We start from the raw sequence: 25860 nt of genomic DNA on the forward strand, positions 1-25860 counted from the left end.
CACGATGCTGCCTGTGATAGAAGCTGAACTGTCCACAGTGGTGAAACAGAAGGCTGCTTTGAAAGTTGGAAACTCAAACATCAGACTTTAAAAAGATTCAAGAATGTAATAGGAACAAGTTTCTCCAATAACTGGACAGAGGGTGTACAGTAGAACCTTAGGAGCCAAATCCTTCAAAATCAGAGCTCAAAAAGGGCAGGAAACCACATTTTGTCCTTGGTAGACCGTTGCGGCTGCAGAAATCCACGAGCCCCGAGGATTTGCATACATTTCCCTCGCTGTACGAGTTTCCGCTCACCGCTGCTCTGCCTGGAGCTCTCTGGGGAAATCTGTAGGCAGCACAAGGCCACACACATACGAACAGAAATCTGAGCTAAGAATAACAATTGCTCCAAGTTTTACCATGAATAATATGCATTAATAATAAATCCTTCTGTATGAGTTATTTCAACAGCGTACAGTACGGTATGACCTCAAAAAGAATACGAGCACCACTATGAAACCTCCGTAAAAAAACATCTTTATTCATTTCCATGATAAAAGATAAAGGAACTCATACACGTCAAACTGCAGTATGTCCGTGGATCCTCGTCGTCTCACACACACACAGCGTATCCTTTCAGTATTTCCCAAATTACCTCACAGCATTACATAAAATCAACCGTACTGCTGAGGAGACGATTTGGTTTTACCTAATCAATTCAAACACGGAGAATCACACGTACCACTGAAAAAACTAAGAGTGAAATGAAAGGACAAATATGGAAAAAGTAGCTTAAAAAGTGGGCAGATTCCACTTCTTCAAACTGAAATTTCCAGGACACAAATGGACATCAATTCAGTCAAGACACGGGCTGTAATACTGCTGAATAAGTTGTTCTTCTGACTGAGTGCAGATAGTAAATATCTGGTTTAAAAAAAAAAACAACCTCAAACCACTCTGCAAATACTGATCGATGCATTGAAACGTGAATCACACTAGGGGTGTGCAAAAAAAAAAAAAAAAAAATCGATTCAAATTCGAATCGCGATTCAGGCTCTACCGATTCAAAATCGATTCATAGAATTCCAAAAATCAATTCATAATTTTTTATTAAAAAAAAAATAAAAAAACTTTTTTTTAAATTGTATGTCTACTGCAATCACATGGGGAAAGTAACTACATTTACATACTGTGAATAGTTTTTTTTTTTTGTTTAAATCGAAAATCGTTTGTGAATCGAATCTTAAGCCTAAAAATCGATATCGAATCGTGACATTTTCTGAATCGTGCACCCCTAATTTACACACTCATTTAGTCGGTACAGTGTTACGTCAGCTGAAAGCCAGAGTGAAGTAGGTGACGAGGAAGCGTCTCCTCACAGAAAAACACTCTGCAATGCCCCAAATTAGCATATATAAGTGGTACATTAACAATTGATAAATATCTATACCACACTAGAATGTAGCTATAAGCAGAAATAAGTGTGTCAATGTGTGTTTAATAACGTCAACTGTATATTCTCAGTGAAATTTGATTTCATGAAAAATATCAAATATATCACGATACTGCAGGTAGTGTCAGTGGAAAACAAGATTCAAGACCCTAGGTGGACGTTTCCCTGACATCTGAAGAAGAGCGCTCAACTCTCATGGCTCAAACCGTCATAGCCTACAAACATTGCGGTTACACTTTACTTGAAGGTATCTACATAGGAGTGACATGACACTGTCATGAACGTGTCATAAACGTTTATAAACAAGTCATAAACGTTTGACATAACGCTTCTTTTAGTGTCATTCGGTTTTTGTCATGACAAGTTATGGTTAGGGTTAGGATTCATGTGTCATGACAGTGTCATGTCACTCTTATGTAGATACCTTCAAGTGAAGTGTTACCAACATTTCTATAACAGTTTAAACAGAATGTATTATACCACATTACATTTTTGACTCTTCTTTTTATAAATTTCCACTTTTATTTTCTGGTGTTACGTTTGGGTATTGTTTGAAAATGCCAGTACTGATGCCGGACTTTCACCACTAACACCAAAACAATAATTTTCCGGCTAGCAACTTTACAGGTGCTGTAGGTAGGATTGTGAAGATCCAGGACTTAGCCAAAAAATTTGAACATCGACAACTTCTCAGTCCCTCTCCCCCTTTCTACTAAAGCCCAAAACGTTCTCCTAAGCCCCTCCCCCCACAAGGGAGAATGAATGTGTGTGCATGAGCAGTGATTGGCACGCAGTTAGACCCCCCCCCCCCCCCCTGGCTCTGCTCTGATTGGTGCATCTGAACAGGGAGCGGTGGATTTTTGAAAATCTCACTACAGGCTGTAGGTGGAGCCAGAGGAGCCGGATGTTTTTGTTTTTAAATGACCTGCTTCATGTAGTTCTACTCCAACATAGGGTCAGTTTCAGCAAATATGACAGAAAGTTAGTTTATAAGTCTTACCTACTGCACCTTTAACACAAACAATTCTAATTTAACAAAGCTGACCAATTACCGTTTAGTGTATGCAGTCTAAAACGCAAGTAGCTGGGAAAGAACTTTAATTAGATCTAGTAAAAATAAACTGATTTTTAAAATTTATTTCAGGAACCATCTGATCAAATGTATAGAATACATAATTGGGATGTTTCTTCTCGTTTTGTTTGCACGTAACCCTTGTGTTGTCCTTGGGTCCAATTTGACCTGTTTTCAATGTTTTTTTTTAATATCAGAAATATGGGATTCTTTCATCCAAATTGCCCAAACATAACTTGGATGCATATGTGCGTTGTATGGAAGCCATAGAACATTCTTCGCAGGTAAAAATTAATAATTACTTCTGTTGAATTTTGGGCGATTTATTCAATTTTAAGCATTTCAAAAAAATGTGTAAAGGGTTTTAAAACAGTATCCGGACTAAACTTTAACATATACCAGTCTGTGATTATCCACTCAACATCCTCTGACTTTAACTATTAGTCAAAATAATTTGTAATTTCTGCTTTTTTTAACTCAACAATTAGGTATAATGTCATTTAAATTAGGTTTGTTGATCATATATTGAAAAAAAGTGACAAAAATGTTTAAAACAAATGTCAAAAGTATACTAAAACGTTGGAAAAAGCACAAAACAAAAATCATTTTCAATTTAGATCCGGAAGGACAACGAGTTAATGGTGGACAGGAAGACAACAGGAGGGTTAAAGCATCGCTGTAAGAGGAGGCATACTGTATCAGTGTTACTAATAGAATAGTATGTTGAATCGGTGAATATTTTCTCATTTTTGTCTCTTTCAGCCACCATCGAGTTTCCCCTCATGAAACCTGATCCGAGGCAACTGACCCAAGCAGTCAACAATAGAAAAAACCCACAGGGCTGTTATCAACTCAATATCTAAGCTGAAAAATATGCGAACCCTTTACATTTTTCATCAAAAAAATATATTAGGCATGTATATACATTATTATTTCATTATCTGTAAACGTTAGGCTCTTCAAAAAATGCACCGATCTTGATAAAAGTGGATCTCTAAAATGAAAAAAATGCAAAAAAAAAAACCAATGCAACTCCTTTAGGATTGATAGATGTAAAATAAATAGAGATAAGTTAAAACGTATGTACAAAATGAACAAAGCACTCAGTAGTTAAAAAACAAACGAAAAGAAGAAAACGGGCTAAATTCTGGCGAGTGTGCGTTTGTGCCATTTGTACCGTAGCCTACAGTTGTCACGGAAACAGAAAGAAAAAGACAGCTGTTGACAGTCGTTCAGTCACGTTTAACCAAAACTGTTTTTTTAGCATCGTCGTTTCTCCTCGAGCTGTTGGACGGATATAGTAGTGTAGTTTGTAGTGTTAATCCCCCCTTTCATTTCAATACAAGAAGGAAACAAAATGAGGACTCCATTTCCCAGGTATCCTCTCGTACACAAGTTAAACACCTAGGAAAAGTCTGTTTTGTAGTTGTGGGTCCCCCGGCTGGATTCTTAGTGGTTGTTGGTGGAGAGAGGAGAAGAGTTAAGGCCTGGGCTGGTCGAGGTGTGTGTGTGTGTGTGTATGTGTGAGAACATCCGGTCTACATCTGCTCCACTGGTGCTCCCTCTTCTTTGGGCGGAGGCTCTAAGTGAATGGGAGTGACACTGGCGGGTTTCTTCACACTGGCCGTGAGACAAAGAGATGGACAGACAGGAGGACAGAGAGTGGACAGGCAGTGGTGGAAAGATAAGAAAAGGGAAAGATTGTGACATATTTGTGGTGGGGGTTGTTATTTCTTTTTTTTTATTCTCCTCAAATTCTTTGTGTCGTTCTGAGTCATGTTATATCTTACCTACAGCATGGCAGAAATAACAAAAACAAAAGATGTTTGTCGTACTACGGTGTATTAGGGACATTGTAGGTAAAAAAAAAAAAATTGTGGTTATACTTTACTTGAAGGCATCTACATAAGAGTGACATGACACTGTCATGAACCAACGTGATATCATGACTTCGCGTAAACATACACGCCCACTTTCTTAAGCCAAGTGGCGTGTTATCTGTACGCATTTTGAGCTGTCCCCGTGTATGTAAACGCTGTATACAGCGGACGTAAACATACCACATTAGGAAACGTCACACGCAGGTTGGGTTGGGGTTAGGAAAAGAACAATGGGGTTGGGTTTAGTGAAAGAACAAAGCGACGGTTGAGTTTAGGAACGTCCTGTGTTTGACCCATCCACCACCCCAACCACCCTCCCTACGCAGGTTTTCGCCCTTTCATACTACTCGCTACGGCGTAAATTCACACGCAATCGCAAGGTAATGTAAGTCAATGGAGGCCAAACGGTGTTGATATACACGCCAGAAATCGAGTATGTGTCTTTATAACACGCCAATAATGGCATACGGATTGGCGTGTCATACATACGCCACTTCATGAGATCAGTCTGCATGAACGTGTCGTAAAAATTATAAACAAGTCATGAACATTTATGACATAATGCTCCATTTGGTTTTTGTCATGACAAGTTATGGTTAGGGTTAGAGTTCATGTGTCATGACGGTGTCATGTCACTCTTATGCAGATACCTTCAAGTAAAGTGTTACCAAATATTTTTTTTTTACAGAGCCGGGAGAGGGGTTAATATTCAGAGAAACAACTCAGAGAATTTCCGAGATTAAAGTGGTACATTTACGAGAAAGTATTTACAAAATGACGAGAAAAGAAACATGAATATTCTCTGAGATTATGAAGTCTTAAATGTGTGAGAGAAAAAAAACTAGGAACAAGAACCACATTGTTTTCACTTTCTGTGTATTATGTGCCCTGCTGTACCACAAATCTCATTTGAATTGCCCGTGGGTGTATCCTTGAAATCTGTCCACTGCCACCTTGCAAAGTCAAGCGCTGCGGTTCCTATATAATAAATAAATACATTTCCCTGAGTTTATCTTGCAATTTACCACTTTAATCTCAGAGATTATTCAAGAATTCTTTACGTAAATATGTGACTATAATCTTGGAAGTTTTTTCCTCGTGAATATTACCAGCCTCCCTGTTTGTTTGTTTTAACCTACGATGGACCTGATATGCTGTCATGTTGTTGCTGCTTTCCTACAAATACACTAACCTTAAAATAAAACTACAGAAATGGAAAAAAGACACAAATAAACTGGCAAAAGACACAGTAAATAAAGTCTACAGAGTTTCAGGCGGTGGCCGTTAAACTAGACAGCAGTGGGACTAAAATGTATAACTTGGCAATAACTAGGATGAGCTATGAATCTTCAATGAAATGAGGATTTGCTGTGCTAAAAAAGAGCGACATTAGGACTTCAGGTGCTTTCCTGTTTTTATAAAGTAGATTATATAATTCATTCAACAGTCATTTTATAAGCCAAGCTGAAAATGGGAGATGGAGGATTGTACGTATATATTTTTTCTTCTCTTCTTTAGGTGAGATTCCTTCTATAAGACCCTAGGGGTTTTCCTAATCTCACCTGCACAATCTTTATTTTATTTAAATTTTCTTGTGTTACATTCCCAAACACACAGATCCACAGAGTTAACATTCTTACAGGCTGCCTCCGCTTGAGATGCATTTTTCAGTCTTCCGTTTTACAAGTGTCTGAGTGAGCAGATACACTTCAAATGTAATCAATAAAGCTGCCCGTTGCGCCTGTGCCTCGAAGAAAGCTTGGCACAAAATGAAAGTCTCACCTGCTTTCAAGTATTTATTACTCAGATTTTTGGGGAGAATTTAGCTTCAGGGCTGCATTCGCTACGCAGCCGGTGTAAACAAGGTTTTAGCCTGGCCCCTCACCTGGGACCAAATTGCCTTGGAAGACCAGATGCTGTACTGTCGGAGGCCACAAAAGTCACTGCTGCCGATCAACCTGTCAAGCTAATGATAGCCACACTGCTACAGGGCGAGCCGTATCATTACACAAGTTCAGTGCTGCACAGATAACTAGCTACCAAGCTACCAACAGAAAAGGTGTATCGGGCAACATGACTTTACAGGTTATCAAGTTACTGAACCCTATAGACTTCTAACATACTCTTTAGGAGGCCACACAGCTGTGTCTATAGAAGTGTAGGTGTGAAAGCCATGATCTACTTCAAAGTGGACAGCAGACGTATTCATAAAAAGGTGCAGCCTGCGAGCAAAGTTTTAGCTGCACAGGTGTATGAGCAAATGACGCAATTGACATCATGCGGACTACAGCGTCTTTTCGAACACACGAATAAAAAGTACAATTTGAGTTTACTTACGAGTAAGGGGAGATTGGCACGGCGACCACCAGGACATGATTCCTTTTTCTGAAGAGCCGCCACATTCCTCTGTGGTATCCCCGAACATCCAGGTCCCAAACATGGAGGCACTGAGCAGAAAACGGAGAAAGACAAGAACGCTTTCAATGATGCTGTTCCCTATGGCGGGGAAAATATATATATATATATATATATATATATATATATATATATATATATATATATATATATAGGCCACAGCCGTGATATACAGCCATGATAAATAGGTACTACAGTCCTGAATGGACCGACAGGGAGGAATTACAAAAGAGCTTTAACATAAAAACTAACCTAAAACGTCAGTCTGTTGCGGCCACAATGCAACTATGATCAAATATAGAGCCATCATGTTGACGGTAAATGAGCAAGTTGATTCTCAAAGAAATTAACTAAATTCAATTGCTTGATTTGGAAAATAGTCAGCAATCCTTTCCTAGTAGTAGTTTATGGGCTGAAACAGGGGTCTTCCAACGTTTTTTAAGCCAAGGAGCCCTTAACTGAAAGGGAGATGGAGCAGGGACCCCCTATTAGGTATATTAAGTTGCATATTAAACTGGGCCTACAATAACGTAGGACGGCCTAAAGCCTTTATACATACCTTATTTGCATAGAATACTAATACTAAGCTATTCAAATAGCCTAATAATTGTTGGCATGATTTTGTAAATCATGTTTTAATGTAAAACACAGTGGATCCTGAGGATTAACTGTATCTGTGGATGGCCTCAGTGACTACCTTGCCTACATTATAGGCCAGTAAGCAGTGGGGATTTATATTTGCTAATAATATGTTGGATTCAGGTGAAGACTTTTTAATATTTGAAAAAAACTATCAAAAATGAACAATAATTTGGAGGCCCCCCCCCCCCTGCATTGACTCTGAGGACCCCCTGCTCAAGATCCCTGGGCTAAAATATACACCAACACGGACGTGGACCCTTTTTAAAAGTCCCCCAGCTAGTCTTCCTGCTTCGACTGAGTACCTTGGCGAGCTCCGTCCAGGTGGATGTGTCCATCTCGGTCTCCATCTTTATGAACATGACGTAGGTCTTCCCCTCCGAATCTGGCAGGAACGAGTCCTCACACGGGTTCTTAGTGTGGTCCAGCACCTCCGCTTCCCTGGGATCACACACACACACACACATATATATATATATATATATATATATATATATATATATATATATATATATAAAAAACACACACACACACACGATACAGCTTTCTAATGTAACCTAAATCATCTACAGGATCAGTGAATCTCCTGTATCTCACTTACTTCAGCAGGCTTTGGATCTCCACTTCATAAGCATCTCTCTTTAAGCTGTGAAGAACAAGAACACCCAGACTGTCACTGTTTTGCCAATTTTGTTTCCACAAGCAGTTCAAGAACTCTTGATATGAAAAACATCTCATCTGTGAACAGAAATCACGTAACGCCTGTGAACACACCCGTCAACGTTCTTCAGCTGCACATTGGGAACAGTGTTGAACTTGTGTTTCTTGAAGTACACCTCCTATGAGACAGACAAGAGAAACTGGTTTACTACAAGGAAAGACTTCAAATAGCTATACATGATCAGAAAACATCACAACACAATATGTTATCTGCTACAGGGCTGATAAAGACAATGTCCTTTGTTACTTTTAAAAAAAATATACACTATGATTTTGGTGGGGAATCTAGTTGTACTGTAATACAGCTTCATGATTTTAAGTGTATCATGTTTAATTATTAAGGCTTTAAAGTAAGTGTATGTTTTAGATCTTTCAAAAATGGTGACATGACAGGATTGTTGAAAATGTTGATGCTGAATTGTGGGCAGTCTGTGTTACGGCTTTAACTTGTATAATAGAGCCTTATTAAAAGGTCACATGGTATGAACATTTCACTTCATGGAGGTTTTTTAACAGTAATATGAGTTCCCCCAGCCTGCCTATGGTCCCCCAGTGGCTAGAAATGGCGATAGGTGTAAACTGAGCCCTGGGTATCCTGCTCTGCCTTTGAGAAAGTGAAATGTCAGATGGGCTGATCTGGAATCTGCCCCTTATGACATCATAAGGGGAAAGGTGACCTCCTCTTTCTCTGCTTTGCCCACCCAGAGAATTTGGCCCACCCATGAGAGAGAGACATCATGGCTTGAAAACAAGCGAAGCATGGCAGTTGGTCAAGACCACATCCCCACCCTCCACCTTGCCCCCCCCCTCTCTCATTCTCAATAGCATTTAAAGCTACAGACACAGAAATGGCACATCCTAAGGAAAGCTCATTGTGGGACTGGCTCTAGTGGCTGTAATTCTGCACCAAGGCTGAATTTCGGGAAAGAGACTTCAGATACAGTATTAGGGGACCACTAAGGTCTATATAAAAGAGACTTCAGATACAGTATTAGGGGACCACTAAGGTCTATATAAAAGAGACTTCAGATACAGTATTAGGGGACCACTAAGGTCTATATAAAGAGACTTCAGATACAGTATTAGGGGACCACTAAGTCTATATAAAAGAGACTTCAGATACAGTATTAGGGGACCACTAAGGTCTATATAAAAGAGACTTCAGATACAGTATTAGGGGACCACTAAGGTCTATATAAAAGAGACCTCAGATACAGTATTAGGGGACCACTAAGGCCTATATAAAAGAGACTTCAGATACAGTATTAGGAGACCACTAAGGTCTATATAAAAGAGACTTCAGATACAGTATTAGGGGACCACTAAGGCCTATATAAAAGAGACTTCAGATACAGTATTAGGGGACCACTAAGGTCTATATAAAAGAGACTTCAGATACAGTATTAGGGGACCACTAACTCCTGTATAAAAGAGACTTCAGATACAGTATTAGGGGACCACTAAGGCCTATATAAAAGAGACTTCAGATACAGTATTAGGAGACCACTAAGGTCTATATAAAAGAGACTTCAGATACAGTATTAGGGGACCACTAAGGCCTATATAAAAGAGACTTCAGATACAGTATTAGGGGACCACTAAGGCTTATATAAAAGCATCCAAAAAGTAGCATGTCATAGGACCTTTAAGACCTAACAAAAGCTCTCTCAGATCTTACATGGAAATATCCGTTCATGTTTAGGCCGATGATGCCAAAGTGGTACGAGCGAGACACGTCGGGGATGATGCACTCTCGGCCTTTCCTCTGCTCCGGCATTCGCATCCACATGTCCCAGTCCCACAGCTACACAAACAAACACACACACAGTTAAACCACAGTTTTTAACATGTTCCAACACAATCTCACACAAATACACTCGCAGATAATTAAAATGTGCTGTAGATAGATAATCCATCCCATTTATTTAACATTTTGTCAACATTTTCTCATCATGAGTCCAAAAGACCAACATGAAACACCAAAATTCCCATAATAGTTTCCATATCATCTGTGAAACGTCTTGCAGTATCACACATACATTAAGTTTAGATGCATTCACAATATGTTTTGGCTACTTGGAGGCAGAGCAACAAGCGGTCAAACAATAATTGACAAATTGTCATCTTTTCGTACCACCTGATGAATGCAAGTCCAATATTCAGACTCCTATTAGCTCTGGTTCGGTCTTCACCAACTACTAAAAAAAAATCTGTCCTTTTAGCCGCTAAATGCTCCCCTTACTTCACCAGCTAGTCTCCAACTTTGCCTACAAAAGTAAATAAATGAATACATAAATACCAGCAATAAAAAGGTGACCAAATGACTGATCATTTTTTTAAGAAATGAACTGAAACCAAAGGCAAACTGGAGGGTTGGAAATCAATCTGGTGTGATTTGACAAACTGTCAGCTGGCATGTCAAATGTGCACAATTGGTAACAGGTGTAGGAAAACATCCCAACGCACTGGTTAGGGTTCTTATACACTACACCTTTTCAGGTGTTGGCCACTTTGGCTCCAGTTCGTCCTTGTAGAGGCTCTTCTTCAGCACCCAGCCTAGGCCGGGCATGCTCTCAACTCTGTACAGCAGGGCCGGGTCCTCCGCTGTGTGCTCATAGCCCTGAACAACAACAACAACAACAACAGCAGCAGCTGTCAGTGACACGTGCAACGTTTCTGTGGGAGTCAAGCCTACCTGCAGGTCAATCAGTGGGTAGAAAATGAATGAGGCTACATCGGGGCAGGAGGAGAATGAAACAAGGAGAGAGAATAAGACAGTATGAGACTGTTCTCTGTTTAGGAACTTAGAACAAGATAAAGACATCCTGTGGTGTCTTCCACTGTGGACAATGCTAAGTTATATTAAGTTACGTTAAGTTAAAAACAATCCTAAAACCTTCAGAGATGTTTAGATATTCAGATGTCAGTCACCTTAACCCTCCTTACACCAAGCCATTTCTGAGCGTGTTTTGCTCCCGTCAGTTACTCACTGTGGGCTCATTTTTTACTCTTATCTGCAAGTTTTGCATCTCAAATTAACAAGCACAACCAGGGCCAGAAGCAGGAATAGCTCCTTTAAGATATTTCGGCAAATATTTGAAGATTGACATGTACAACGCGACATTTCTATCCAGTTCTATTAAGTGTTTTTTGCCTTAACTTTTTAAGTTTTTTTTTTTTTACGAAAAGTCAGCAGGTTCCACCATGACACAATTACGGACTGTCGGAATTTTGAGAATCTGACGAACAACGCGTTTTTTTCAGCTTTTTCTAGGGTAAGTGGTTTTTCTTTGGCGATCTTTTAAACAAAGCCGGCGGTATTTGGGGTCAGGAGGGTTAACAGCTAAAAGAAAAACCAAATCCCTGCATCTAAACTGCAACAAGGTAATTTCTTAAAAGTCATCATGCTTGCTGCTGTCTGAACTAGGCTACTAGTGTATAAGAGACGATTTGGGATGATGATGTGGAGGCTTTAGGACAGATGGCAGGTGGAGCGTGAGAAGAAGGTGAAGCAGTGGCCACTCACCTGGTCGTTCCAGGCTGAGATACAGTACAGGCTGTCGTCCTCATCCAACAGGTGGACGGTCTGACTCAGGAAACTGCAGCAGAAACAAAAAAGCAACATCAGTACAGACAAAAGAGGCTACATCAGTGTTATAAAATATAAACAATAGCATTATAAAAATGGCCTTGTTGCACTGGGCAACATTAAAGTGACAGTAAACAAAGAAATTAGGAGGAGTATTAAATACTTTATAATGCCCTTTTTAAAAGACTAAATATTAAGATATTAACCAGTTCTTGGACAAGCAGGAAGGTACCGGTAGACAGCTGGCTAATGGCACTTTTCCATTACATGGTACCAGCTTGACTCGCCTCGACTCTACTCGCCTTTTTTGGTTTTCCATTACGAAAAAAAGTACCTGGTACCTGCTAACAGGTACTTTTTTTAGTACCTCCTCATTCGAGGTTCCAAGCGAGCTGAGGCGAGCCGAGAAGGTGACGTGAAAGCGACAGACTGGGGTGTCCTGAACAAACACGCTATTTTTAAACAGTTTAGCCAGCTGTTTTTTTTTGCTGCCTCCAGCTTAATTTGAAACTAAATGTGTCTTCTGGCAACACACACCTTCGACGTTCTGTGTGTGTGTGTGTGTGTGTGTGTGTGTGTGTGTTGCGTTAGGTCACAGTAGTTTACTGCGGCGCCGCTTGTTTACAGTTCTGCGGAGGCTCCGGCAGAGCTTTCGCCGTAGCCTAACTACACACACACATGGTCGGCTCCACGCACACACCAGCGCACAAGTATAAACATCAGGCCACTTTTACATAGGCTACACAGGCTACGGCGAAAGCTCTGCGTAGAGCCTCCACAGAACTGTAAAACAAACTCAAGTGGCCTGATGTTTATACTTGTGCGCTGGTGCGTGCATCGATATGGCATAACGACGGGGCGGTACTAAAATCTGCAATGGAAAACGGACGCACAGTGTGTCGAGTCGAGTCAAGGCGAGTAGAGTCGAGGCGAGTAGAGTCGAGGCGAGTAGAGTCGAGGCGAGTAGAGTCGAGGCGAGTAGAGTCGAGCAGGTACCATGTAATGGAAAAACGCCATAAGTGACCTTTTTTAAAACCTAAATCACAGAAAAGTTATAGTTTGTTGAGGGGGCAAACTTAAGATCGTACATATATACCTATGGCCTAATTGAATGCAGGACATTGCGAGGACTCCCAAACACCCAGGAAGAGCAGAGCTTATCGCAGTAAACACAATAAAAAGGCTCGTCTTAGTTGACAGGAGGACACGTTTTGGTTTATCAGCGCTCTCTAACTGAGAGCCTGAAGCTCGGTTCAGAAAGCAAAACTGGCACTAAAGCCAAGTGAGATGATGGCCGTGAGTGCTTCTAAACTATTTGAAGTCGGCGCTTCAAAGGGGCCGGGTCAGCCCGGGGGGTGGGGGTGGGGGTGGGGGTGGGGGGGAGACACAGTTCAAAGCCGAGTCTGTCCAACAAAGGAAGACTGGGGTTTCTTACAGAGCGGATAGCAGCTTCATCACTGTGGATCTACTGCCACCTGGTGGTGACTGGCAGCTGAGGGGGTTCACGGGCCTTTACTGTTGAAGCTGTGAGGTCCAGATCCTGGTTCTAAACCTTTAACATGGCAGCTATTGGCTCAATAAAACAGAAACTGGTTCATTATAGCTTATGTCCATATTAAATGATTATCAAAAATGCATAAACCTCCTCTTATGCCTCTGATTAAGTAATGAATTTATATAGCAGCAGTGAATGGCTGCTTTACTCTGTATAATCACTTCATTTTGGTTGTTTTATGAGTCATAACTATAATGCTAAGCATGGATCATGGTTAACTTGGTCACAAAAAAAATCCACTCCAACTTTTTTTTTTTGTTTCCCCGTTTAAATTTTGTGAGGAAAAAAGGTAAAAAAAAAAAAACACAATATGAGACAGAACGCCCTCATACAAGTAACACGGACTCCATAAATGAATAACAGCAAACTCATCATCTCATAAAGGAAGATGTATCAACACCTTTGTCTTAGGTCTTTACAATATCAGGGAAAAAACAACCTTAAATTAAATTACTTAAAGGACAATTCCGGCACAAAATGAACCTAGGGGTTAATAACATGTGTACCGAGTCGACCGTTCTCTGGGACATGTTTTCATGCTAATCTAATGTGTCTCTAGCTTGAAACAAGCTAGCGCAAACCGGTGGTTAGCTTATAAAGCTAGCCTTCGGGAAAACAGTCATGACCAGTTGAACGACGAATGCTGTGTAACCAGTAACCAGTAACATAGCTCAAGCACGTTCGTGGTTCGACTGGTCATGACTGTTTTCCCAAGATGGCGCCTGCCTGTATAGTGAACGCTACTGTCCTTATACATTTTTTAATAAACTGTCTGTACACTTACAAAGTTCTCAATGCTTCGGTTTACATGTAGGGACCCTCATGATGCTACCGTGGAAGTGTGGTGCTATTTTGAGCCTTGTTAGTGGTGTAGAAATACAGATTTACCCTCTGCCCCGAAGGCTAGCTTTATAAGCTAATCAGCGGTTTGTGGTATCTTGTTTAAATCTAGAGACACATTAGATTAGCATGAAAACATGTCCCAGAGAATGGTCAACTTGGTACACATGTTATTAACCCCTAGGTTCATTTGTGTTTTTAAATTATGTGCTGCTGTATATAAGCATATATTTTAGATTTTATTCTTCTCAATCATTAAGAAAACAAACAAAAAGTTCTATAAAACAAACCATAGCTGTGTAATATGAAGAGAACTCTTAGATATCAGGCTGCAACTAATCGGCCGATTTGTTTTCTCAATAACAGTTATTTTCTCTATAAAATGCCAGATCCAATTACATTCAAAAACTCTATACGCTCTACTCACGTATAAACTAATTACTCAGGTATCTTTAGTAGTGTTTGTGCAGACTGGAGGACGTACCTGAAGAAGTCGATGGAGATGTCTAGGTCTTCTTCTAGGACGATGGCATAGTCGGCCTCCTGATGAAAAATAAAAAAAAACACATGGTTGGGTCTACTGTATTCAGGTCAACTCACAAGCTGAGTGATAAACTGACGGTTATAATTAACGAATAAACTGACTAATATCACAATTAAATAAGAACAAAAGCGGTTGCTCTTAATTCAAACTACATCTCACTGTTCATTCAACTACATTAAAAGAGTGACTTAAAGAGTTGACAAAGTACTCACTGGGTGAAGGTTGAAGGTTGCAGTCAGACTCGCCTTGTAGTGCTGCGACAGAGAGTACAGAGATATTCACAAAAGAAAGAAAAAAAAAGGTATAAAAGCCAAACTGCTGGAGGGCTCAGTTACTTTAACAACTTGATATAGGGCTGAAAGTGAAAACATTTGCATGGATATGGCAGTTCTGAGTTATGCACACAGTGGAAACCTAAACCCCAGGTGAAAATGCCTCCAATTAATTAGTAAAGAGTCTGGGTATTTTTAACTGAAAATCTGTAATATGAATTCCGTGTTAACCCTTAAAGGAACACGCCGACTTATTGGGATTTATTTATTCACTGTATCCCCCAGAGTTAGATAAGTCCGTACATACCCTTCTCATCTCTGTGCGTGTCGTAACTCTGTCTGACGGTTCCACCGCTAGCCTAGCTTAGCACAGATCCTGGAGGTAAACCGCTCCATCTAGCCTACTGCTCCCAATAAGTGACTAAATAACGCCAACATTTTCCTATTTACATGTTGTGATTTGTAGAGTCACAGCGTGTACAAATAACAAGGTCACATGAGACACAGCCATCTTCTAACCGTATACAAACTGGGAACTATATTCTCAGAAGGCGAAGCACTGCTACTCTCTGCTCCTCACCACGGGGCTTCTCAGGTGCTGCGAGCAAATCACTCCGCCCAAGTAGTAGTGCTTCACCTTTCTGAGAATATAATTTCCAGTTTGTATACTGTTAGAAGATGGCTGTGTATCATGTGCCTGTGACTATACAAATCACAACATGTAAATAGGAAAATGTTGGCGTTATTTTGTCACTTATTGGGAGCAGTAGGCTAGATGGAGCCGGTTACCTCCAGGATCTGTGCTAAGCTAGGCTAGCGGTGGGTGCGTCAGACAGAGTTACAACACACACGGAGATGAGAAGGGTATGTATGGACTTATCTAACTCTGGGGGATACAGTGAATAAGATAATGTCCCAATAAGTCGGCGTGTTACTTTAAATGAAAAGCTAACTGCTTTAACGCTTAACTGAGGAGCTAGCTGTTGTTTACCTGGGACACTCTGGCATTCTTGATGCTGATGGGTGTGTGCTGAACTCCCTTCAGTCCAAACAGCTCGACGACATCCATCGGCTCCTGGGACGGAAAAAAGAAAACCACACAGAAATGTACGAGTGGTAGAGCGGTTGATCAAGCTACGCAGGGGAATACAACCCATTTGAAACAACCTTTTTAACCTAATCTTACTTGTAAAATAATCTCACTTACAGTTTATTTATTTATTTATTATTGTAGCTATGTTACTTTGTTATTATACACTTATTGACTTGCTCTTTTTTTTTTTTTATTCTGTTTCATATGTCCTGTAAGAATTATTTATTGTATTTATTGTATGCACCCAGTGGAGTAGCGCTCCTAATTTCGCTGTATTGTAAAGTACAATGACAATAAAGGCATTCAATCAATTCTATTTTCTTACTCTTATTTTACCTTGAATGTGACTGTGAGCAACTGAAACTAAATCATTTCCCTTAGGGGATCAATAAAGTACTCGGATTCTGATGATGATGATTCGGAATAAGATGTAAGGAAAACCTACCAGATAATGATAATAAACTGAAAAGGGAGTTTTACCAGAGCCTGAAACTATCTTGTATCTTGTGAACAGTTGAGTTACTAGATGCAAGATTTAAAAGATAACCTTACATTGTTATTGCTGGGTATTACACCTTGATACGGTGGCGATGGAAAGGTGTCCGCTCCGCAGGCTCACAAACACGGTTAAATACTAAGAGTTGAGATTGGCTGTCCGCATTCGAATCGACATGTTGCTAATTTTTTTTTTATATTTTAAATTCCTTTATGGTGCCCTGTGTTTTAACATTTGAGACTTATTTTTGTTAAATATTTAAAAAGAAACAGATTTCTAAAAGTAAGGTATCAAATAAGAGTACAGGTTTTGAATCAGTACTGAAACTCAGGTATTATATAAACTATTTATTTATTTATTATTATTTAAAAATGTCAAACTAAACCCAGCCCTGAACACGGCATTGTCCCCTACAGGTGTACTAGATTCATACAGGTGTGAAGAAGGCCGGTGTAATGAGCAGCTGCGCGGAATATTTTGCGTTGCCCAAACCAAACCGAACCAAAGTACACAAAAGTATTTGGACAGAGACATCCACATACTTTTGGCCGTACAGTTTAAATCAATTATTTCAAAATAATTCAGGTTTAATATTGTCCATAACATCAAGAATAGGTAAAAAATGAATATCACAGTATTTAACATCTGCATGTCACATATTATTACATAGTCATTTATTAAAGTATTCAACATGACAAAGTTATCCTAAACACTTCAGACCATCTGCTATAAAGTATTGAGGATTTACACCCATAGTGCCAAAGTGTTGGTACTTATACTGTGAACTGACAACACTCGGTGGATGTGATGTGTACCAAACCCTGGTACCTCGTAGTATCCGTCGATGAAGACGGTGATCACCTGCGGGTTGACGCCATGCGCTGAAAGAAGCGACCTCAGCATCCTGAAAACAGACGACAAGCGGTCGTACATTCTGTTTTATGCACAAGACAGGAAATGAAAGCAATTTATTCTTGGTACGACAATGTGATTTGTTCCAATTTAACAAAAAGGAGGACAGCTAGATATTTATATTAATGCCAAATGGGTTTCTAAGGGAGGGGCCGCCATCTTTTATCCTGCTTTCAAAACATCAGCTTATTGCAGCAGTTATTATATTGGGTTATTTTCTGTACAATAAATTAAAAATGTCAAGGAGAGCGGTAAACAATTTACTCTCTGTAAGCCTCATTTATCTTCATTTCTCAAAGAGGCTGAAATGAACGTTTATCTATGAAATGCCAACAAATAAGTAGTACAAATATTTTTTTATTTGATGGCAAATACAAAACAAGGCGGCATAACCTCCACTTCACTTTCTGTGTGTGGAAGGAAATAGAGTAGTGAGTAACAATCCTTTTGATCATTTACATTAATAGTTTTCAGATCTTACCTGTAGAGGTAGTTGGGTCTGTTTCCTGCTATGACGGCCACTGGGACATTGAAGACGTTATTGTTGGGCAGCTGAAGAAAGAACGTATGAGTGAGTTTTTGATAATAAAGTGTAGAGTGACCTTGCTGTGTTCAAACCAATACACCTAAAACATAAGGAAGCTTCTAGATGGACATTTTTAAAACAGTAAATGGGATCATACCAATTTTCTACATATACTTGTTAATCATTTTTAAACCATATATACATTCACGTTTTATATGCTGCAATTTTACAGTGACTCACAGTAATTTACTTTCAAGGAATAGTTATATTAGCAAAAATAGTAGCAAGAATAATTTTGGGGAATATGCTAATTTGCTTTCTGGCCAGCAGCCTGTTATCTTAGCTTATAGCTTTGCTTAAAAGAACAGAAACAGGAAGCCCTGCTACACCCTGTAACGCCCTGCAGTGCCCTGCTACCATGAACTACTACTACAACTACTATTTCTAGTCATAGTTCCATTGTGACTATAATTGCCACTGTTCATTACATCCCCAACCGGCACCGCCAGACACCGCCTACCAAGAGCCTGGGTCTGTCCCAGGTTTCTCCCTAAAAGGGAGTTTTTCCTCGCCACTGTCGCACTAAATGCTTGCTCTTGGGGGAATTACAGGAATTACTGGAATTGTTGGGTCTTTGTAAATTATTGTGTATATAGTGTGGTCTAGATCTACTCTATCTGTAAAGTGTCTTGAGATAACGCGTTATGATTTGATACTATAAATAAAATTGAATTGACGCCTGGCTCTGTCAAACAGTAACAAAATCCATCTATATGCACTTTAATCAAATATTGTATCTTGCTTGTTTAAAAGATAAGTTCACAATTTTTCAGGTGGGTTTGTCCATTGAAATACTGAAACAGATCACTTTACAATCCCAATGTAAGTGAAGGTGGACAAAATCCAATCTGTGCAAAAATACCCTCCGCTAAAATGTCGAACTAAACCTTTAAAAAGGTTTATTGTGCAGCTATAACATACACTGGCAAAAAATAACTACATTTGAGAGGTCCTTACCAAAATTGCTTTTCTTGCAACAATGTTAAAAATCTATATTAGACTCAAAAATGTAAACCATGGCAGGCTCAGCTCCTCAGTTACTTTTTAGGCTCTTCTGTCCTTCTCTATTAGGTTCAGCTCAATGAAACAAACATCTAACAGTGAAGCAACGAGTCCTGCTGCGTGTCTCACAGGGTCAGGGTTGAACTCGATGGGCGCCGGGTCTTTGCAGCTGCAGATGCTGCCGTATCCTTCCACTTTGCTGCAAAAGAGCTTCCTCCTCTTGTTCAGCTCGGTGTCTGTCCAGTGGCACTCTGCCTCTGCAGGACGGAGGATCACATTAAGTTTGTTAGACGTCTTGATCAGGTGCCAGCAGGTGTTGCTTTAGATTTAAGACATGAGATTATTTGTTATACTATTCCACCTTTTTACAGCCTGAATCTTTTGCTTTTGTTATGTTTATCAAGGTACATCATAGCATGATCAATAAGACATATTTTACAAATTTCCAAACATGTTAGAACTGCTTGTCACCTTCAGAGGCGGTGAGCTGCACCTCGGTCTTCAGCAGCACCGGGTCTCCCCAGGTGGACAGAGCTGGAGACTTTGAGTGCTTCTCTCCATACACCTGACCTGGAACCCAAAACACAAAGTCTGCCGGTCAAGAAAGGTAATCTCATAAAGCAAACCTGATAGTTGATTAAACATATTCCAAAATTTTAACTTGAGTGTTTTCACTAAGTTTGTGGAAGACACGTATTTGACGGACGGGGGTGGGGGGGGTGTTGGGGGTTTAGGCATCCTTTAGGATAATGTTACGCTTTTCCCAATGGAAACTAAAGACAAAATTTGCTAAATAAGTCCACTGGGGAATTAAGTCTTTAATTAGTTTTGATGCTCATATTGATTTTACATTATTTCGGCTTAGGTGGAGCCCAAATCGGCTCGGGTGCTGCACCTTAAGGCCGTTTCATGGTTCTGCGGAGGCTCCATTCAGAGCTTTCGCCGTTGCCTACGTACAGTAAGTGTTCTGATGTTTATACTTGTGCGCTGGTGTGTGCGTCGAGCCGGCGTGTGTGTGTGTGTGTGTGTGTGTTAGAGCGAGGGAGAAGTGAGAGAGTGACGGTGATTAGCTTCGGAGCGAGTAGCGACTCTAGAGTCACAGTGAGAGAAACAAAGAGTCTCCCCTGTTCTTCTTCGTTTCGGACCACGGTGGGAAATGTGTAGCAGGAAAAGTTAACCCTCTCCTTGATTTTATGTTGTTTATGGAGAAGGAGAACCAGGAAATGAGTCGGGGGGGAAATGCAACGCTACCAAGCCACGGCAGAGCGATGAGAGGTGCACATCAGGCTACAGCGTAGGGTCTGCCGTAGACGCAGAGGGGTCTGCGGGGGTACGCCGTCGATTCGACGCTGAAGCATAAAAAGGCCCTAAGCCTTACAATGGCAGGAAAAACCTGACCTTGCATGCCCTCCTTCACTGAACGTTTACTCTTTTTTCTTACTGACTAAACAGACACCAGCAACTCCTCAGGTTTTCCGGCATGTTCATGTTCTGTTACGTGCCTCATCAACTGCTGGTCAAGTAAATTATCAATAACCGTTTGATCAGTGAATGTAATAAGCAATTATGTAATAAAATCTAACCTGAAAGCTTTACTGAAACACTGAAGCAGAACTGCAGTAAGACCGATAACTGAACCACAACTAAAATTATATATATTTTTTTAAAATGCTGTCACTCAAACTTCCTCCTCTCGCTGTTTTATGTTTTTAGATACCTTAATTTTTGTACTGGGCAGCTTCCAGGTATGAATGTGTAACTGTGTGACTATGACAGGTCATTGTTGCAAATGAGAAATTATTCTCAAATCGACTTACCTGGATAAATAAAGGTTAAACAAAATAAAATAATAACTGACTAAAGTTTATAGGCTTTTTCTGGAAAACTTAAAAATAGACAAAACTAAACATGCAGGGCACTTGAAACAAACCCTGATTTACTCTTGTATCGACAAAAAGATCTGATACCTACAACTACCCTGAGTTTTTAAATCAGCTGTGGATTAAGAAAGCTCTTTGGTGACGTCAGTGGAGTTCCTGGACAGACATGTTGCTGTTGAGTTTTTCACGTGATTGAACGCATTGGGGACCGCAAAAAAACTCTGTTCTCCTACATTTTAGTGGGGTGGAAGCAGATGTTGGAGTTCTTAAAACGCATAAATAAAAATAAAATGACAAGACACAAGTGGCGGTGTAATGGCTATGCCATTAGAGGGGAGTCACGTCAAAGTTTGCTCCTCTACCTCCTTTCTTCACCACCAGAGTCCACATGTCCCTCCAGCTGAGGGTGAGGGACACCTGGCTGCCCAGACTCTTCAGCAGGTTCTTAGCAGCATCCTTCAGGTGGAACGTGCCCTCATCCTGCAGAACAGAAAACACGTCATGTTCTAATGCTTCTTCCGTGAGTAGGACGCATGCAAATGTACATGAATTACTGATGTCTGAGACACGAGAAATGCATTCTAGATTACTAGGGCTACAGTGGAAACTTAGCTGTCTGGCCAATACTGGCCCATTTACAGAAATGTGGATTAACGTGCATTGTTCTAACGAACAAATCTTAAATCATCGAGACGTTGGCAGCGGCTGACCTTTATGGTGAAGATGAGGACTCGGCCCCGGGTCACCATGTTGAGGAAGAGGATCATGGCTTCATCCTCGTGAGGAGAGTAGGTGTCAAATATCCTTTTGGCCATCACATGACCCTGAGACACACAGACAGTGACCGATTAATCTGACCTCATTTAATTAAAAGAAAATTAAAAATGCCTTTTTTTGGTGGCCGGGTCGGCTCGGTTGGTAGGGCGGGCGCGCGTGCGTGGAGGTTTACTCCACGACGCAGCGGCGGCGAGTTTGACTCCGACCTGAAGCCCTTTGCTGCGTGTCGTTCCCCCCCTCTCTCTCTCCCCTTTCATGTCTTCTTCTGTCCTGTGGAAATAAAGGCCTAAAAATGCCCTCGAAAAAATAATCTTAAAAAAAGCCTTCTTCCTTCCATTAAACGTATACTAAGCAGCGGTCGAGTGAGCTGGAGAGTGAATGTGAGAAAGGGAGCTGTGCTGTCAGGATCAAAGCCATGAATCAGAGAATATAAACTAAACAGTACATAAACACAACTAAATGCCTAACCTTAACCCTTACCCACACCCTAACCATAACCTAATTCTAACCCTAAAACCAAGTCTTAACCCTCAAACAGCCCTTTAACCTTGTGGGGTCCAGCATTTTAGCCCCACAAGGCTGTGCAGACCCCACAAGTACACTGTATTCCCCGGTTTTTGGACCCCACGAATATAGTAACACACACACACACAAAGTTGTCACATTCGGTGTAAATGCAAACCTTCACCCTGTCGCTGTGTTTGTGTGAAGGTGTAACAGACGCACGCAGGACAGACAACGATGGGAACGGGCTGCACACCCTGCACACCGTTATTGGTTGGGGGTTACATACCCACGTGGGGACTAAAGGCTATAATTGACGCCCAGAATCGTCCACAAAACAGCTAAATAAGAAAAAAAACAGTATTGTCATTAATGCAGTGCCTGCCGTGATATTAACCCACATTCAGAATATTATCAACACAGCCAAACATGGGATTTTTTAACATTTAACAAAGTATATACAGTAAATGCTTACAGTAGCCTGGTTGAGAACGATCACATGGATGCCTCTGCCCTGCTCCCGCATATCATCCTCCAACACCTGCAGGAGATGAGCACAATAAAGATACGCTCTGTCGGACATTTGATACTCTTGTCCTGAAGCAACGTCATTTCATGTTTACTCACAGTGGTGCCGTCCACTGCCATGTAGACCTTGGAGCGGCTGGAGTACACCTCGATGTCCAGGACCTTGCGTCCATTAGCCGGCCTGCGTGGTGTCTCCATGTTGGGGATGGTGTCCTCTAAAAAAAAAAAAAAGGAGCATCAGAGTAAGATTGGGTTCTCCACAGTGGAGCCATGGTGAGGTGCAATACCTTTTCACAACAGTGTGTCAAATAGTTACACAATTCTTCGTCTTCTCGAAAACACATTGCAGAGGAAATCTTTACGTTTCCAAAAGATGCCAAATATGTCCTGCAGTGTTTTTAGGAAATCATGCCCAAGACATCGAGAGTCACGTTTTGAACTATTTCACTCTGTGTAAACGTCACAAAGCTTCAATAAGGATTTAGTACCAGCTGATAGAATAAATAAATATATTTGATACTGACGGTGCAGAAAATGGTTCACGTGCTAAATTTTAAATAAGGTGACATCAAGAGTTAAAGAGGGTTACAGAGTTAGGAAGGCTGATTTTGGAGTGTGTTTTTCTAATGGTTTATGGTGCCTGTTTGCTTTTTCTCTCTCTTTCTTCTGCACTGGAACTGAGCTACCATGCTCAACAAAACAATCCAACCACCGACACTGTTGCTTGGCAATGATAAAGTATCTATCTATCTATCTATCTATCTAATTGTTAAATTTTGCTCTGAGAACTTAGAGACCACCTCAAGTAACACTACAGTTTAACTTGAGGGGGTGTCTAACTGTGTGTCAATCACTGCTCATGCACACACATTCATTCTCCCTTTTGGGGGGAGGGGCTTAGGTGACTGTTTGGGCTTTAGCGGAAAGGGGGGAGGGGGGGGGGAGACTGAGAAGTTGTTGATGTTCAAATTTTTTGGCTAAGTCCTGGATCTTCACAGTCCTACCTACGGCACCTTTAAGTTTTGTCGCCTTGTTTTCAACGCACACTAAAATTAACTCTCGCCGAGAGAGACTTTCTGAGACAAGGACAGAAGAGCGGGCTGATCCAGCCGAGAGGAGTGGCAGTAGCACGCCAGCTGCACTGACTGAAAGCAGCAACATGTACGTGCACCGCACACTGTCCCAGTCGGAGGCCTCCGGTAAAATCCTAGACAACAAGAGTAAACAGCTACAGGGTTGGTTCATAACATCACACCGAAATCAGCGACCAGTCAGATTTTGAGACAGTGAGGGGTTCATGCCTTATTGACAGGCCAAATCTTAAGGGGTGAGATGTTATATTTCTAGAAAACAGGCCTATACACTACTGCCCACCAATGTTTGCTATCAAAAGCACTGTGTAAGTCTATTTAAATAAGTCACCATTTTCAAGCTTCATAGTTTTATAACCCTTGAGTATATACGGTCAAAATAAATGTCACAGTCATGGTTTAACCTATTGCTATAGCTCAGAGTGGTTGTGCTAGTCTGAACGTTAAGGAAACAATGACAGGAACAGAATGCACTCAACACGTTTCTCACCATAATCTTGTGCGGCTGCGTCTTCATTAGCTACTCTTCTTGTGTCCAAAATGAGTTTAATGTTGACTATGACAGTTATCAGCAGAAACAGAACAGCGCCAGCCTGTGGAAGGAAAAACAAATACACTTTGAAATCTTAAGTTCTTTCATTTCTAGTCAGGGCTTTCTTAGTTCTGTTTGACATGTGCGTTTCACAGCAGGCATTTGGTGTTTAAACTAGGGCTGGGCGATACGGCGAAAAATATATAATAATATCACAATATTTTTGACCAAATACCTCGACATTGATATTGCGGCAATATCGCAGGGTTGACTATTGGTGCTTTTACAAAATATTTACACAATGACAGTTTTGATGAATAATCATCAGTAATGTGGATACATTTGACTAAGTGGGTAAAGGCAAATAATAAAATGGCTAGGAAGTCTGGTAAGTTCAGAACATGACATCACTTTACTGTATTGTAGCCTGTAAAACCAGAAAAAGACAACACTTGTGTCATGTTACGATATCCAAACTTTAAGACGATATCTAGCCTCATATATCGATGTAGATATAATATCCATATATTGCCCAGCTCTAGTTCAAACTAATCTGGCAGACTGTGGTCGAGTCGACCAGCAGGGTCTGTATACCACACACACACTGCTCTGTGATCTAAATGTTCAACTGTACACTCCCATCTCAGAGTGAGAAAGCATTCTCCTCTTTACCATGTCAACCATCTTGAGTACGTTAGTGTCAGTTTTGGGAATATTTAGTTTAAAGGGCAGGATGTGCAGTTTTGCAAAAAGAAAGTCAGAGGAAACTTTTCAGGGCTGCTGCTGCTGTAATACAAATCAACACCAGTTTTAAGCAGAGCTCCATCTTCAGAGACAGTTTTTTTTATTTACCTGACAGAACCTACGAAGCGTCCTCTTGTTGGTTAGTTTGTATTTCCAGGTGAGGTACAAGCTTCTTTGTTGGCGGGGGATGAAAGGCTTGGCTCGGGGATTGGGGGTCCAGGTCTCCATCCCGGACACCGACAGCCGCCGACTCAAGAGCTCAGACCCTCCGCCTGCCCTCCTCCACCTCCTTCGGCCGGGTCATGCACTGCTCCACAACACCACCGAGACACGGCTGGCTGTCACATCGTCATCTGAAAAACACAAATAAAGCACGACACGGGTCAGAAATAAAGTAAGCGCATCACTAAGTTCAGCTAACGATAGTTAGCTAGTTAGCTAGCTGAGTATTTCTACGCCAGCGAAGTAACTAGCTAGGCGACGTTATTTCTAGCTCACTAGCTCAGTTAGACACTCTCCAGCTGTCTCTTTTCTGCTGAGATATTAACGTTACTACTCACAGGGTCGTCAGTAAACCTTGCATTGTTGTCAAGATCCAGAAAAGTCGCTCGTTACTGATGCTACCGGGGATGCTACATGCTAGCTACATGCACGGGGTTTTGTGTCGCAGCGCAAACGACGTCACTAGATTGTGCTTCCTATTCTGTGGGGTTTTATTTTGGTTGGCAAACGAGCTTACAAGTGCATTACCGC

General features: G+C 40.9%; 1 protein-coding gene and 1 long non-coding RNA gene across 3 annotated transcripts; both read right to left on the reverse strand.

Moving 5' to 3' along the window:
• pomgnt1 (protein O-linked mannose N-acetylglucosaminyltransferase 1 (beta 1,2-)) lies at positions 1-25783 on the reverse strand. 2 transcript variants are annotated; one of them, XM_031309418.2, is made up of 22 exons: positions 25668-25783; positions 25216-25460; positions 24322-24424; positions 22840-22955; positions 22688-22753; positions 21642-21755; positions 21294-21411; positions 19523-19621; positions 19181-19308; positions 17945-18015; positions 17380-17455; positions 15954-16037; positions 14903-14944; positions 14631-14689; positions 11689-11761; positions 10654-10782; positions 9841-9966; positions 8217-8281; positions 8044-8088; positions 7748-7883; positions 6726-6835; positions 1-329 (listed from the first exon to the last, which is right to left on the reverse strand). In XM_031309418.2, the coding sequence occupies exons 2-22, from the start codon at positions 25333-25335 to the stop codon at positions 158-160; spliced, it is 2052 nt and encodes a 683-aa protein (XP_031165278.1). In that variant the 5' UTR covers positions 25336-25460; positions 25668-25783; the 3' UTR covers positions 1-157. The 2 variants fall into 2 exon arrangements, with proteins under 2 accessions (XP_031165278.1, XP_031165279.1); XM_031309419.2 differs by lacking the exon at positions 1-329 and adding an exon at positions 3764-4128.
• Positions 503-1762, reverse strand: LOC116057003. The gene is made up of 2 exons (XR_004106711.2): positions 1276-1762; positions 503-978 (listed from the first exon to the last, which is right to left on the reverse strand). It is a non-coding gene; the product is annotated as an uncharacterized LOC116057003 (long non-coding RNA).
• Positions 25784-25860: the final 77 nt, after the last annotated feature.

The sequence above is a fragment of the Sander lucioperca genome, chromosome 11, assembly GCF_008315115.2.
Source record: "Sander lucioperca isolate FBNREF2018 chromosome 11, SLUC_FBN_1.2, whole genome shotgun sequence".
In the NCBI taxonomy this organism is placed as follows: Eukaryota; Metazoa; Chordata; class Actinopteri; order Perciformes; family Percidae; genus Sander; species Sander lucioperca.

Excerpts from the sequence above, each read along its gene's own strand:
- pomgnt1 (XM_031309418.2), bottom strand. The coding sequence starts at position 25,335 with ATGGAGACCTGGACCCCCAATCCCCGAGCCAAGCCTTTCATCCCCCGC. Across the intron at positions 21,756-22,687 it reads TCGTTCTCAACCAGGCTACT|GGTCATGTGATGGCCAAAAG; the intron begins GTAAGCATTTAC and ends TGTGTGTCTCAG. Across the intron at positions 18,016-19,180 it reads TCGAGTTCAACCCTGACCCT|CTGCCCAACAATAACGTCTT; the intron begins GTGAGACACGCA and ends TTCTTTCTTCAG.